General features: G+C 40.2%; 1 protein-coding gene across 2 annotated transcripts in view; it reads right to left on the minus strand.

Annotated features, from left to right (window-relative positions):
• RFX6 (regulatory factor X6) overlaps positions 1-16,672 on the minus strand; it is a 49,145-nt gene that overhangs the window by 16,541 nt on the left and 15,932 nt on the right. For both annotated transcript variants that reach the window (XM_054023317.1, XM_054023316.1), the window contains exons 6-12: positions 14,201-14,228; positions 10,314-10,421; positions 5,316-5,393; positions 5,111-5,224; positions 2,532-2,581; positions 1,068-1,227; positions 42-186 (exon numbers count right to left, since the gene is read on the minus strand). In XM_054023317.1, coding sequence (XP_053879292.1) covers positions 42-186; positions 1,068-1,227; positions 2,532-2,581; positions 5,111-5,224; positions 5,316-5,393; positions 10,314-10,421; positions 14,201-14,228 — 683 coding nt within the window. The remainder of the gene's footprint in view (positions 1-41; positions 187-1,067; positions 1,228-2,531; positions 2,582-5,110; positions 5,225-5,315; positions 5,394-10,313; positions 10,422-14,200; positions 14,229-16,672) is intronic.

Genomic DNA, 16,672 nt, shown 5'->3' on the forward strand with positions numbered 1-16,672 from the left:
ATTTTTTTTGTATTTTACAAAATATCTTACCACAGACTTACATTCAGTGTAGACTTCCCCATCAGATTCCATGCTGCCTGAGACTGTGAGAAGAGCTTGAGACCCAATGCTATTCAAATCTACCTTCTCAATATCAGCCACCATGGAATTCACCACATGCTGATCAAAGAGGGCTGGTCGGGCAATCTGCAAGAGACCATAGGATTAAATGCTAAAATCTGCACCAGTGGAAAGAACTGAATAATTTGTGGAAGAGGAAGGATCGTGAGCTCTTTCCTTCCTTTTTTAGGCTGAGGAATGATGTGTCTTTTTTATGATTAGATACCACCACAAGAATACAATTATTTCAACATTGACCAAATAGAACTGCCATGACTGAGTGAGAATTGATTCAAATTCCATTTTAACTAACTCTTAGCCTTCCCCTTTCTTAGTTACATATACATTATACTTTGTTCTACTGAAGTGCCTTCCATCAGAGGCTCTCAGGGTATTTTTACAACTCCACTGTGATGTTTTTATTGTCTTCATTTTACATATGGGAAAAATGGGGCACAGAGAAATTATATGACATGTCCAAGGTTATACAGGAAGTCTGTGGTAGAGGCAGGAATAGAATCCTGTGTCTTAACCACAAGACAATGTTTCCTCTGATATAGTACACCAGATAATAAGATGATGGTATTTCATAATTGTGAATGACTGCATGTTACTGGTGCAGAGCCAGCACCACTTACATGGGTAAATCACAAGTTAATCCAAAAGGTAATGAACTCACTAACCATTGCACTGAGGAAGTCATCATTTGGGAGAAAGATCATTTGATATTTTCCACTTTGGGAATAAACAAATACCCTTTTATTCCACTTCATAATTTGCTTGCCAAAGCATGGAAGGATTTGCAAAGAAAAGTCCTGTGGGGATTACAGTGTTGTCACCTGAAATGGTAGCAGACTCATGGGTCCAATGACTATAGCTGGTCAAAAAATGGGAAGATTTTTCATTAACCTTTCACTCTACAGTGTTTTGTAGTGATTCAAATTCTCAGTCTGGTCTCCAAAGCTTACCTGAGCTAGGTGTAAGAATGATGTCTGTCGTTTCAGAGAGGAAACAAATCTTCGTGCAATAGGCAGTTTCTTATCTGCCAGAGCTTCTGGTAGATTTTCTAGAGATGAAACAACCCACTGTTCCCAGTTTTTAGCAAAAGTTCTTATATCTGCCAATAAACTACAATAAAAACGATATATTAAAGAAAGGCCAACATTATACTAAAACATTACATTGCATCAGTTTAAGGGGAACAGCTTGAACAGCGAAGGCCATCAGAGATAGCAGCAGCACAAAGACCTAGACAGACAAATAATCTCCAACAATTTTTCCCCTGGGGGAAAAGAACGGAGGGGATCTACATATAACAGATACTAATCACATTCTTAAGGCATTGATGGCAGGTAATTAGATATCATGGTGATGGGTGTGATGCAAGAACCATGATAGTATTCTGAAAATAGTGGAAATTAAGCTTTCATCTCACATAACTAGCATGTTCTAGTCTCCTTTGTCTTCAAAGAACCTCCACTCAACCTATATGCCTCTCCAGCTGCTGCCCCATCTACCTTCATCCCCTTCCCTTCCCCTTCAGATTCTCTTCCCCAAACTGGCTACTTTGTGCCACTCAGGTAGTATGAAGGAGCTGGAATCTGGCCTTAGCTGTCCAGCTGAGAGCTCCTCTTTCAGCTAGATGGTCTAGCTAACTCTTGGGATATAGGCCATGGCAGGAGAATGGCAGAGACATACAAACTGCTGCCTTTAGTGCATTAACTCGAGCAGAGCTAGCCGGAGTCTGTCTACCCACACTGGGAATCACACTTCCCAGATGCAGTGTAGACATACCCAGAGGGATCATACTCAACTGGTATAAATTAGAGCAGGCCTGAGGCTGCCATAATTAAGGCTGGCACTGGAGGTGGTCGATATTGGCACCTAAAATAAGGGCCATAACTGGCTCCTTGACAGCTCCCTCCTCACCACTCTCCTAGGAGCTTGGTGCAAGAGAAGATCTGTCCTACGGTGGCAATAGTGATTACGGGCCGAACCCTGAAACCCTCAGTCATGTGAGTAGTCCCACTGATTTCATAGGGCCACTCACACAAATAAGGGTTTGCAAGGTTGGGTCCCATAATTGGAAATTTTAAAATGGCATCATCATTCAGTCTACTTTGATTACAGCTGTAATGTGAAAAACAGCAGCAGGAACAGAGAGCAACATACCAATAGGGTCAGATTTGAAAATATTTTGGAAAAAATACACACAGGTCTACATCTATACATTCCATCAGTTCAGGTTGTATTTTGTCCTGTACTGCACCATTTTAGAAAGGTCCTTAAAATTAATGTTGTAACTGAGTAAAAGTCTTCTCACCTTAGAATTCTATCATAACATTGGCTGCTTACTCCATCTCTCTCTGGAGCATTTGATTGCCTAACAATTACCCAGACTATAGCATCATTAGTAACTGTCAAGTACCCACCTTTCTGGCATTTCTTGCATTGTTGCAGGGATGAGTACATCTGTGAGGACCTGGAACAAGGTAATAGAAAACTGTTTTACACCTCCATTGTCAACACATTCATACAAAGAAATTTAACTTCTGGGAAATTTAATTCCTATTGTAAGCTCCTGGAGGACTCTTCCATTTACACCTCTTTGAATCTTTCCTCATGACTCTTAAGAAAAAAAAAATCCAGGTAACGAGAAAAGAACTGGACATTAAAATAGGGTTCTCTTTGCTTTGATAGTTTTGGATATTTTAATGTAAAAGTTGAAGCTTACAGCATTTTCATGTTTTCTTATCTGCTGCCTTTATTCTGATCAAGGGAGGCACACCAAGTTAGTTATAATAATGCATTTCATAGAGGTCTGCTCCAGAAATGTCTCAAAGATTCCCCTGTTTTTGTCACACCCGAAATTATTGTTATGGAACGAGCTGGTAGTGTTAAATTCAGTAATGATAACACTATGGACAGGAAGGGTGGTTTGGGGGTTACAGGAACGCTGGGTTCAATTTCTGGCTGTCACAGACTCTCTCCATGGCCTAGGGCAAGTCAGTTTGCCTCATTGAAATGGGGCAACTGATATTTCCTTTCCCCGCCCTTTGCCTCTCTTGGCTATTTAGATTCTTTGGGGCAGGGATTCTCTCTCGCAATTTGTCTGTAGAGCACAGAGCCCTGCTCCTATCTTAGAAATACCTTAGGTACATATATGGCCCCCATCACTGTAGTATCTGACATAGCTCTGTAGACACTGCAACTCAGACTGGACCTCAGGTTCTGAAGCTGAGGGAGGGATGCTGGCTCAGAGACTTCCTGCAAAGAAGTACTCTAAATGACTTGCCTACAGTCACACAGGAAGTCTGTGCTGGGGAAAAGACTTGAACTCAGGTCTCCCAAACCCTAGGCTAATGCCCCTAAGCATTGGACCATCCTTCCTCTTGTATGGGTGGAGCCCAGAGGATTTTCAGGGTCTGGTGCAGGTCCTGGGACTCAATCTCAAGTAGGGGCTTGGTGGGGGGCGGGATTCTAGTCCCTTGGTGGAACAATTGGGGTGAAACAGCACTTAATATCAGCTTCTGTGATGGGTTTTAATTATCTGGCTCAACACAGGGTTTCTTATATGTCATGTAATAAAACAAAATTTGTTTATACTAATAATTTTAATGGTAAAATAATACAATAAAATGCTAGTTTATATTTGACAATTGTAATGCCAAGAACACCTTTAATGCTTGAAAACGAGAACTAGGGAAAATGACATAGAAGGAATAGCAAATTCTTTAATGTGATGACATTTTGGGGAATTCCACTATTCCAGATTTTGAATTCTGCGCTTTGTAATATTTTTTCCCTTTTCACTCAATCTTAGTTTAATTTGTAACCAATACTTATGGAGATACTGTGTTTTTAAGCAGAAAACCCATGATAAACTCAAGGCACAAATGTTCTATATCTGGAACTGATGTTAAGTGGCACAGTCCAAGAGCAGTAATTCATATCTTTATGCTAACCTCCTACACTTTTTATTGATTTCATCAATTGACATGAATCTCAAATTTGCTGCTTGGTTTGCTGCTTGATATGCTTCTATGAAATGCTTTCCCTACATCTTGCAGATTTTTTTCATATTTTTATCCAGTCAAGAAATGCTAACTAGACCCAAACCTCTCCGTTTGCCACAAACACTACTTTTGATGTTTTCTGATTTTCAGTAGCAACTGTGAAACCTATCAGGAAGATAATGATAAGCCTTTGTACTTATGTGATGTCTCTTATCTGAGGATCTCAAAGAGCTTTACTGCTATTAATTAAGTAAGGGCCAGATTTTCAAAAGAGCTCAGCACCCAACAGCTGCCACAAAGGTGTCTGAAAGAGGCTATTTCCATTTTACAGGTGCTAAAAAATTGAATAAGAGAGAGCTCAAATACCAAATGCTAAGGGCCTCCCTCAGGCCTGGTCTCCACAAAGTTTTTAGACTGTTTTAACTATTTCAATTAGGGGAGTGATATATATATATATATATATATATGTATATATATTGCCAAAACATTGAAATCAATACAATTCCTAATATGGATATCAAAATACTGGTATAAAAGTTTTTATCCATGTCCTACTCAGACAATGAAGTTACTATGTATTTCCTTGAGTAAAACCTGAGTAAGAACCTCAGGATTTGGTCCTAAGGGACCTACTCAAGATCACACAGCAAGTAGGTAGCCGAGGAGGGAATGAAGTCAGCACAAATTCTGCTCTGACACCAGTTTTATGCTAATGATTATAGTGAAGATGCTGCTGATGTACAGAGGTGTGAGAAAGAGGAGTCAGGCCTCAGGAATCTTGTTGTTCTAACTTCTACACCTTATTTTTACTCAAACACCTCCTGTTAAATAGTCCACGAAAGCTTATGCTCTAATAAATTTGTTAGTCTCTAAGGTGCCACAAGTACTCCTGTTCTTCTTTTTGCGGATACAGACTAACACGGCTGTTACTCTGAAACCTGTTAAATAGCTGTAGATTGACCCAGCTTATCCACAAAACTGAATGCTTAACTCACCTTGTAGAGTATTGAGTCACAAACACAGAAGATGTCAATGATAACAGGATTTTCAAGCAGGGGAAGAAGATGGTCAGGCATTCCTTGCCAAAAATGTAGTAAGAAATGCTGAATCTGGGGAGAGGAAACAAAACACAGAGACAAATAATGTCTTTTCTGCTACCTATGCATATATAACCAAGAATGTGTATTCAAACAGCCTCACCTCTTCAAAGTTCCCATTAATTGCATTGTCAAGGACACACTGACAGTGTGTTTTGTACATCATGATAAGGGTATCTACCTGTTTTGGAAGACAGAAAGATTAAATAGGATCTCTTACCACTCTCCTTTAGTGCTGTGATGAAGTAGGTTTCTGCTGTCTTTTGCTAGCATTGAAGTACAGTATATCAACCTTCTAGCATAAAAGGAATGAAAGTGCATGCCCTTCAGAAAACAGTGGGTACAGCTCTAGAACTGATAAGAACGAAAGAGGAGCCCATCTCTAATTCTGCATCAACACTTTTAAGGCCCAATACTGTATCAGATGTGCAGAATATATTTTGAAAGTTTACATAGGCAGTGGCCAGTTTACCCAAGTTAGGTGGTGAAGTATACCCACATATTTGAAAGTAGGATTAATTCCCAAGAGTAGTACAAGTTAATCATTAGGCTACTATAGGCGTCTAGGAGTGTTTTGAAACATCATTGGGTGGACAAATGGGGAAAAAAGCTGTCAGTCACTGGGTCAAAGTTTAATCATCACCTTTCAAGAGCAAAGCTTTAAAGAGCAGAATTTTCCTTTCATCTCATGCAGCTGATTCATCTCTAGTGTATTGCTCCTTGATTTTAATAGCATTGCAGAGGTGTGACTGATAAAGGAATTTGTCCCAGTGTCTGAAAAATTGGTAATATTTGTAACTAGAGTTGTGCAAAACATTTCCAAAGAAGCCTGACCTTAGACAAAGCTTACCTGATCATCCATATTCAGAGAAAGTTTGCTATGGTTTGTGAAACTTTCCAACATACCAAGGCCCAGATTGAACTCAGGTTTGCATGGTTTCTGCTAGGGTTGTCAATTAATCACAGTTAACTCATGTGATTAACTCAAAAAAATTTATCGCGATTAAAAAAATTAATCGTGATTAATCACATTGTTACACAATACCAATTGAAATTTATTAAATATTTTGGATGTTTTTCTACATTTTCAAATATATAGATTTCAATTACAACACAGAATACAAAGTGTACAGTGCTCACTTTGTATTATTTTTATTATAAATATTTGCACTGAAAAAATGATAAAAGAAATAGTATTTTTCAGTTCACCTCATACTAGTACTGTAGTGCAATTTCTTTATCGTGAAAGTGTTACTTACAAATGTAGGTTTTCTTGTTACATAACTTTACTCAAAAACAAAACAATGTAAAACTTTAGAGCCTACAAGTCCACTCAGTCCTACTTCTTGTTCAGCCAATCGCTAAGAGAGACAAGTTTGTTTACATTTATAGGAGATAATGCTGCCCACTTCTTAATTACAATGTCACCTGAAAGTGAGAACAGGAGTTCGCTTGTCACTGTTGTAGCTGACATCGCAAGATATTTATGTGCCAGATGCATTAAAGATTCATATGTTTCTTCATTCTTCAGCCATCATTACAAAGGACATGCTTCCATGCTGATGAAGCTCGTTAAAAAAAATAATGCGCTAAATATATTTGTGACTGAACGATTTGGGGGAGAATTATATGTCTCTGTTTTTCCAGCATTTTGCCATATATTTCATGTTATAGCAGTCTCGGATGAGGACCCTGTATATGTTGTTTGATTAAAGAACACTTTCACAGCAGATTTGACAAAACTCAAAGAAAGTACCAATGTGAGATTTCTAAAGATAGCCACAGCACTCGACCCAAGGTTTAAGAATCTGAAGTGCCTTCCAAAATCTGAGAGGGATGAAGTGTGGAGCATCCTTTCAGAAGTCTTAAAAGAGCAACATTTTGATGTGAAAACTACAGAACTCGAACCACCAAAAAAGAAAATCAACCTTCTGCTGGTGGCATCTGACTCAGATGGTGGAAATGAACATGCGTTGGTCCACATTGCTTTGGATTGTTATTGAGCAGAACTCATCATCAGCATGGAAGCATGTCCTTTGGAACGGTGGTTGAAGCATGAAGAGACATGAATCTTTAGCGCATCTGGCATGTAAATATCTTGCGACGCCAGTTACAACACTGTCATGCAAACGCCTGTTGTCACTTTCAGGTGACATTGTAAACAAGAAGCGCACCGCATTATCTCCTGAAAATGTAACCAAAGTTGTTTGTCTGAGCGATTGGCTGAAGTAGGACCGAGTGGACTTGTAGACTCTAAAGTTTTACATTGTTTTATTTTTAATGCATTTATTTTTTGTACATAATTCTACATTTGTAAGTTCAACTTTCATGATAAAGAGATTGCATTACAGTACTTGTATTAGGTGAATTGAAATATACTGTTTCTTTTGTTTTTTACAATGCAAATATTTGTAATAAAAAATAAATATAAAGTGAGCACTGTACACTTTGTATTTTGTGTTGTAATTGAAATCGATATATTTGAAAATGTAGAAAACATCCCACAATATTTAAATAAATGGTATTCTATTATTCTTTAACAGCGAGATTAATCGTGATTAATTTTTTCTATCACGTAATTAATCGTGATTAATTTTTTTAATTGCTTGACAGCCCTAGTTTCTGCACATTTTTGGTGTAGGGAAAAGAGGGGAATGTGCCAAGAGAAACAAAAATAAAAGATGTGTACAGATCACTGTGCGAAATGAACCTGCTGACTTTCACACAGCTACAATTGTAACTACAACTGTGTGGAAAATGGAGGATGAAAGGGAGAGTCAACAATGTATTCATGGAATTTTTTGTAGAAATTTATAATTTTGACAATTTTTCATCAAAAAAATCAAACTTTGAAAATTTCAACCCACTTTAGTTGTAACACCTAATGCCAGCTTCTACACCTTCAGAACCTCCACTCACTTAAGTTTCTTAGCATTTTAACTATCTATCTGTGTAGGTTTTTATAGCAGTTCCCATTACCATGGTATCTGAGGAGCTTCTGGGCATTTCCTTCACTTTAAAAACCTAGAAAGGGATCCTATTCTATCCTTTTCAGATACTATTTGAGCTCTGTTCTGGACCTGTAAACATTTTCATAGATCTCCAGCTGTCTTGGATGCAATATTTGTTTCCTCCCTGTCTCCAAGAGTCAGACTATGGTGCAGCAGTCAGCAAGATTCTGTCAATACAGCCAAAACAGCACCCATGGTTTCAGCACAGGATTTGATGTGGTTATTACCTGGCTAGCTCCATCTGCAGAGGCTGAACTAGGCTGTATTACAGCTCATTTTAACCACAACTGAGAGCCTGTCTACATAAGAAGATTTCACTGGTTTAACTTAAATTGATTTAAACTCTCAATACCATGGATGGCGGGTATCATAGGCTGCAGGAGGTTGTGCCTACCCAAACAACCAGGCATAGCCCCACCCAGGCTCTGCCCCCAGTCCCCCTCCTGCCTCTCGCTCTGAGAATCGGCTCTTCCCATGTGCTGTGGGGCTGGCGCTGGGGCCACGCCACCCGTGTTCCCAGCACTCCGGGGCTGGAGCTGCAGTGCCAGCTCTACCAGCGCTCCAGGGGCTGGGGACGTTCTGGGGCTGGGTGCACTAGCCTGGGGCGGGGGCCAGTGGTGGTGGTGGGGGCTCTGGGCTCCAGTGGGGGGAGGGGTGTGGAAAGGGCAGGGCTGGGGGCTAGCCTCCCCAGGCCAGCAGTTCACATGCTGCCCATGATAAATACAACTTCTCAACTGTAGCAAATATATTTTTCTTTAGCCAAAAAAGCAGCATGTTGTTGCCCTGAAAGGAGTCAAAATGGGGCAGCAACAGCAGGTCAGAGGGAGCAGGCCAGTTGAGTATGCTAGGCACCCCCTGCTGCCCTTAGACACTGCTGTTACAGGAGTGGTCTATAAATGAGAGACATCTATCCATATGTAAATAGTTAGCTAATGGATTATATGCTAGTAGGTGGCTCTCAACAATATATAGCGTAGGTCTTGGATTTTGTAGAGGACCAATGAAACTTGTTGTGCACTGCAAATGGCTTCTTACATGTTGCTCTTCATAACAGAGGCACAAGGTCTTCCAAGGCCTCCACTCCTTTCACTCTTCCAGAACAAGTAGGCATGAGCCTACCAGCTCCTCCCCTGAGGGGATGGCTCAGAAGGGGGATGGGCAGCACTGCAACAGCCGGTCAGTGGCCATTAGGGTCTCAGAGACCCCTAATCTTAATACAGCAGCCACCAACTTGGCCAACACTGGGGGACTGAACCAGCAACTTTCAGAGTTTACAGCTTGGGCTAAAGATCTTAGCTCTGCAACTTAGGGTCCTTTTAACAGATTCAAATCCTACATGGATCAGTAGGATAACACATGTACTAACCCCTGGGCTATGTATGCAGAACTGTTTATTGGATGGTTAAAGTGCAAGTGGGAATGGGGAATTATTGTGCATTGACTTGTAAAATTCACAATTTATAATGTACACTGTGTTGTTCCGTTACATACATCATCCATTCAGGAAACAGCAACAATACCATCGGACTTCTGTAACTGAGCCACACAGGACAAACTTCCCATGCTACAGTCAAATGTGCAATTCAAACTATATTGTGACCAAGAATTATTTGCTAGAAAATTCATGAATAATTTCAAATAATCAGCACACATGACATTTTGTGATTTGTTCATAGACAGTTGATGAAGAGGGGAGGTGGGGAAAGGTAAATTTCACCTAATTATTTGTTGTGAATTATTTGCTCCAATCTAATCAGTAAAAATTGACTTTAAAATCCAAAGGCATTTGGAATGAATACAGCTCCCAATTATTTGTTTGTTTTGCCCTCCCCTTGTTACATACCATCAGTTTGTAAAATACTAGGTCAGTTAATAGGTAAATAATTCAACCACCTTTCCAATGGTGAGCCAGTTAATCGACATTAGTAAAGGTTTGCCCCTTCTATAAATCAGTCAACTCTGTTTGATTGTGGACATTTCTGGCTCTTTCATGTCAATACTGTGATCCTCAAAGGCTGAGTGAGATATGGAGAAAAGTTTTCTGACAGTTTTTGGTCTGCAAGTCAAGAAAGAAGCATCTCCCACTTTACCTTTTCTTTAGAAATGCACCCTTGAAGCACAAGGTGTTGAGCACTGGGGAACTCTGGAAGGAGCGTTCCAGTTTTGGAACTAAGAGAATATTTCCTAGTGAAGCCACCCTGAAATGTGTAAAAATACAGTAAAATTAGAAATATGTAATACTGCCAACACCACCACCACCAATTAATATTTAACTAATGTTATATCTCATGAGACTCTCAAAGATTCCAAAACTTTGGTTAAAGTCAGATAATTCTTCCAAAATTCCAAAGTCAGATAATTCTTTTCAAAACTTGGGTCACTGTTCAGTAAGATGCCTAACCTTAAACACCATCAAATTTTGCTTTCACAGTTGTACAAACCTGGAATCACTCCACTGACCTCATGGAATTCTACTGGTTTCAAAGAATTGACTCCCAATTTACAAGTGAAAGCAGACCATAATCTCTTGTGTTTAAATGGACATACATAAAACATACACAAAACTTTGTAAGACCAGGTGGTCTTATTGGGCCAAATTAATCTTTGGTGCAACTCCATTGACTTTAACTGAGTTATATCAGAGATTAATTAGAAACATTTTTTTCTGGAATGGACCCTTTAGGGAGTATGGGCCCAATCCAGTGCTTAATTTGTGCCATGGCTTGCCTGGGTGGAGCCCCAGCACCTCTAGGTTTGGCAGTTCATAGCCCTGGCACTTCTGGGCTTGCTGCATCAGTTATGAATGCAAAAAAATTGCACCTCTTTCATTACAAATTAAGCACTGTCCAAATCCTATTCCATTTAAATGAGTGGGAGTTTTCACAGTGAGACTCGAATTGCCTCCTGAAACACTTATGAGACCGTAAATACCAAGACCTTTTCTTGGTATTGGCTGGATAAGTGAAAGAGCAGCTCTGCTCCTTGCTCATTTCAGAGGTAAGCTCCCATTCATTTATAAAGGTTCCCAGATCAGTCTAACCTGCATACATGTGATTCCCATTCATTCACTCTCAGGAGCTGAACTAAGCTCTGTGCCTTGCCGCTTTCTCACATCTGAAGGAGTTCTCCTTCGGCCAAATGGCAGTGGCCTGTGGTTTTGGTTCAATCCCTGCTGAAGATAGTGGTGTCTGGAGGGGTGTGTAACCATAGTTCATTACAAATGTACTGCAATACTATGAAACGATTCAAGAGCCCAGCACTGAAGTCCCTAATTTGCTTGACTGAGGTCTCCCGGACTGCGCGTAAGGGCAGGAAGTGAAGAATAAATTCATGACGGATATAGTACAGAGAGGCAAAACACACTTAACCAAGCTGCAGTTTGGCCAGGATACTAAGGTCAATTCTCTCTTACCAAAAAAAAAAAGAAATGCTGTGAGATTGTTAACAAGCACAAGGGGTCGTGACGTCAGGCTTACATCTCCTTGGAGGATAGTATTCTGAGAACACCATGCCGCTAATTACCCTGCAGGGCCACTGGCTTAGTACTAACTCAGAGGGGAAAATGCCTCCCTTCTGGGCTATCACTACCACTTTCTTCAGTTCCTAGATGTTCCCTATAGGGCTCCCATTCAAGCAGTGACCTAACTGAATCTTGTAAACCCTGGCAGGATCACAGCCAAAGGTAGCACAAGTGCTGGCTATACCTTGAGAGGAAAGCTTTCAGGGCTAGTACTGTGGCCCCGAATGCTGATGCTAGCCTTTCCTTTTCAGAGCGACGGCAGGTGCAGATGATGAAACAATGACAAGCCTGCATGTTCAAATACTGACTGTACGATAAAACATGACAAATCTACACTTCACTAGTTTGCTGACTTTATAATTCCCACAAAAACCCAGCTGCCTCAGCCCACTTCTCAGCAAAGACTGAACAGTAGCACCCTGTATAATGTGAAGTATGACGTTACTAAGACTTCCTAAGCTTTACAACATATACCACAGTACACTTAGTGCTGCATTATGAAATACCGTGAGGAAAATGAAATGATAGTGGTCAAGATAAATGGACAGAGTACATTCTGCGATGCTCTCCTGGCTTATTGAATTGTGTTTGCTCACATAGGATTACATTTACCCCTGGTCAGACTGCATGCACAAGTCCCCGTGTTCCCTCTCTGCCTCACTTAGTCCTCAGTGCACAGAGCCTTGTACGGGTCTTCTGCAATGAGAGGAATTTCACCTTTACGAATCCACTCATTCTGAATGGGTTCCCTCAGTCACTACTGGGTGGGATTCAGCCCAGGTACTGGGCCAGCACATTTAAACCCTGATTTGAGAATGTAAGTGGTACTTAAATTGGCCTTGTTCTAGCCCTCTGCATATGGGTGAGTTTCACGCTAGCATGAATTAGCAAGTTTAATGGGTGTACATAAACATAGTACAAAGAAATACAGAAAAGTGTGTAATTCTGTGTCCACTGAAGCAGACATAAAGATTTCAACAATCTGAGTCAGTCTCAAATTAAATGAATTCAGAATACCAAGAACTGAAGCTAGGTGTTGTCCACCACTTATTTGCCCTGTTTTTTAATCTTTTGACTTACATTCTTACACTGATCTGTTTCATTTGAGGCTGTGCATTTGCATTTGGGATACATTAAATTCAGATTTGAATGAACACTTCAGACTTCCAGTCTTTATTTTGTCATTAAAAAAACAAAACAGAAAGCAAGGAATGACAGACATATGTTATTTGAACAGCACCGTGCCTGTCCCATCAACCTATTCAAACACAGATAAAGAGCTAAATGAAAGAAATGATAGAAGTTTAAATTCTGTATTGACTTAAACATTAGACAGTTAAAACACTGTTTTGAGTCAATATTTCTGCAGTTCTCCAATTGCCTATCAGCATCAAGATTTTTTTTTAAATTGATAACAGGAGCAATCTGGGTGCCTTTATTATGCAATTACCCATTAAATGTATTAAAAGCTTTGATTAAAAGAAATTAGTGCATAAACGTTTTTTTTTTTTAAGAAAAAACATTTGCACCATTTCATTGTGCTAATGGATTTATATGACTGTATTCCACTTCTAGGTTTGATATTTTAACCCATTGCCACCTGCCCTTTCATTCTAATACCATCTGTTTCTAATGGCTATTTAACATTAAGATAATGACAGCAATATTATCAGCCTAATTAACCAAGCAGACTCTAATGGCACACTAACTGGTTTAGATAAAAGACTTTTCTGATATCTGCTCATACAGAAAAAATACTAAAAAATGTGATAAAACATACCAGAGGTAAACAATGTGCCTGGCACTCAATGTTCATCCAAGTTTCATTTAGACTGTACCTATAAGATTTTACAATCTTTTCAATGTTTCCATGTTGCTGGTGAGAGTGACATCTCATGCAATCTTTGTAAATCCTTTCTGCAAAAACTAATTGGACAAATTGCCTAGGGAGGTTGTAGAATCTCCATCATTGGAGATTTTTAAGAACAGATTAGACAAACACCTGCCAGGGATGGTCTAGTACTTAGTCCTGCCTCAGTACAGGGGACTGGACTCGATGACCTCTCGAGGTCCCTTCTAGTCCTATGATTCTATGATATTTTCAAGACAGTATATAGTTTAACGGAAGGAGAGTTGCAAAATTTTCACTAAATCCTGACTGGTCACATTCATTTTAGTTTGTTTTGAAACTTGACTGCATGGTCTCAGACACCCAGGGCTAGACTATACAACCCTTACATTGAGACCCCTTATTCACAAGTGTAATCCCATTGACTTCATTGGGATTACTCTTGGGAGCACATGCTTAGCAGCATGACTAAAGGTCGCACAATCTACCCTATAATGCACTGTTGCAATTTTCAAGCAAACTGCGGCTGGGGGGGACCACTCCCTATTCAATAGTACTATTATGAATAATGGGACTACAAGTAAGAGAAAACAGGGCACAGTGCTTACCTCATTCTTCAACTTGCTTCCAGAAAACCTTTGAAAACAAATAGATTGTATTAATACATCAAAATTGAGCATTGTGGTTATTTTAATTAAACAACAACAACAACTCCGCCCCCACACACTGCACTGGATGGAAAATGATCATGGCGAGCCTGAAAAATAAACATGCCTGGACAATTAGCTCTATTCCTTACCTTCTACTGGTCTCCAAGCTCCTGAGAACATCATTAAAGCCATGGGAGACAGTCTTTTAAAAGTGAAGAATTTAGGGCAGTGACCAAACAGAAAAGTCTAAGGTCCAGATTCCATTCAGACTTCAAACCTGTGTCAGAACCTTCCAAAAGGTTGTAAGTCAGGGAAGCATTTGGCCCCAAATCTAGAATATTTTAGAACTGCCCTAGCAGAGAATCAGAGTAATAAAAAATAAATGAAAGAAAAAAAGAGTTTAGACTTTCCCCTTTGAGAATAACGTTAACAGCATAAAATAGTGTTTGCTAGAAACTAGCTACTTTCCTAGAACTCAGAATGGTTTCAATCCAAGAGGGATGTATCTCTGATGGAAAAAAAAATAATTAATAACTGTCAGGACTATGTAACAGTATAGACACCATTCTGTGTACTATGGGCCTGGTCCAATGGCCACAGAAGTCAATGAAAAGACTCCCATTGGCTTCATTGGGTGTTGAAGCAAACCCTAGGTGCAGCCACTAGAAAACTCAAGTTGAATTAGATCTACTACATTAGAGAAACCCGGGTGGCAAGGTTTTACAAGGATCTGCACAATGATGAAAACAAGTCAGCTGTGGTTTGTTTAATTAATAGAATTCCCCCTTATTTTAGCTGCAAGGCGGTAAGATTACAATGACAACATGAAGTTTTATAGTGACAGGGGAGGTATTGTGGTTTCAAGCCATTGAGATGTGCCGGGGACAGGGAGTGGAGCTGACATGGCCAGAGGTGACCCAAGGCCCGCACAGGCCAGACTCAGGGAAAATGGCTCAGGGGAGTGGCAGTGAGTGTCTTGGAAAGGGGAAATGTGTGTTCCTTCCAAACCTCATGTCTGATGCCAGATACCAGAAGGCAAGTAGAGAGGGTGGGTAGGCAGAAGCACTCCACTGCCTACAGAGATAGAGCTAAGTGGCCTCACAGCTAGATGTATATTGTGGACAGAGCAACAAGGGGACACCACCAATTTAGCACATAACTTGGGCAGCTTTTGCTGGGTGTGTTCCTCCAAAGCCCCAGTCACAAGCTAAAGCTGCTCTTCCCACAGTGCTATTGGTAGGAGTGTGCTACGCTTCCTCCTTTGAACGACAGGAGTGGGAGGGGCAGATTTTTAAAGGTATTTAAGCACCTAAAGATGCAGAAAGGTGCTTAGTGAGGTTTTCAAAAGCACCAAGGCACTTTAGTCTCATACTGAAATCAATAGTTGTTAGACACCTGGTAGTGCCGGAAAATCCCACCAGGCACCTATCTGCACCGTTAGGCACCTAAACTCCTTTGAAAAGCTGGCCCTGGGTACGTTTGCATTAACTCCACTTTCTTTCACTCAGCAGCAATGGAGCTTGCAAGGCTACAGGCTTGAACCTAATGGTGCATGGCTCTGGCTGAGATACTGCCCAGCGCCATTAGTGATATGGCCCCCTTTGTACCTCTCACTCAATTAAATGAGCAATTTGTTCAAGATAATTCTGCATTACAAAATAACCTCATCTACAAATGTGCCAAAAACACCCCCGCAGCCCTTGATAAATACTGGATAAGGAAATGGCAGGTTCAGATTTATTATACCCTGCAACTGCTGGATCCCCCTTTCTTTAGATGACCAATGCCACCATTAGCCTCATGTTTTCTGTTGTGCCCTATTTCTTATGTCAGGGACTGTGGGCGATAACCTGAAGCTGCCAGCAGCTGAATTTTCTATATATGCCCATGAACTCATTTTCCCTTTTCCTTTAACACAATCCCAATCATGTCTGTATTTTCATCGACAATGAAAGCCTTCATTCAAGCCATATGTGAACTGAGACATTTGTTTTATGAACTATTAATCTTTGTTTGGTAAACCAACATGCAGCTATCATAATTTATTGATCTTGCTAGCTGTCCCTTAAATAAATATAATTAGAGCTTCTGGTTTAGGTTTCAGCTTGATATTTGCCAGTAAAAGAACCAGTAAATATTAATCTACACTGAAACCCACCTTTCTGCCCACAGGTGCCAACTTCACACCATTCCCTGCCAGTTTTACAATGGTGAGCTGCATTGGGTGGCAAATGGAGAAGACTGCCACACAAATATGTGTAAGCAAAATGCTCTGAAAATTGAGCTTCACTATTCTAAATGTAGTGGGCTAGTGTAAATGGTGTAAATGGCATAGCTCCCTTGACTTCAGCAGGGGTATGCTGAATTACATCAGCTGGAATCTGGCCCACTGGGTCCAAAAATTTAACCTTGGATTTTTGGGAGTAAATT

The sequence above is a fragment of the Malaclemys terrapin genome, chromosome 3, assembly GCF_027887155.1.
Source record: "Malaclemys terrapin pileata isolate rMalTer1 chromosome 3, rMalTer1.hap1, whole genome shotgun sequence".
NCBI classification, from domain to species: Eukaryota; Metazoa; Chordata; order Testudines; family Emydidae; genus Malaclemys; species Malaclemys terrapin.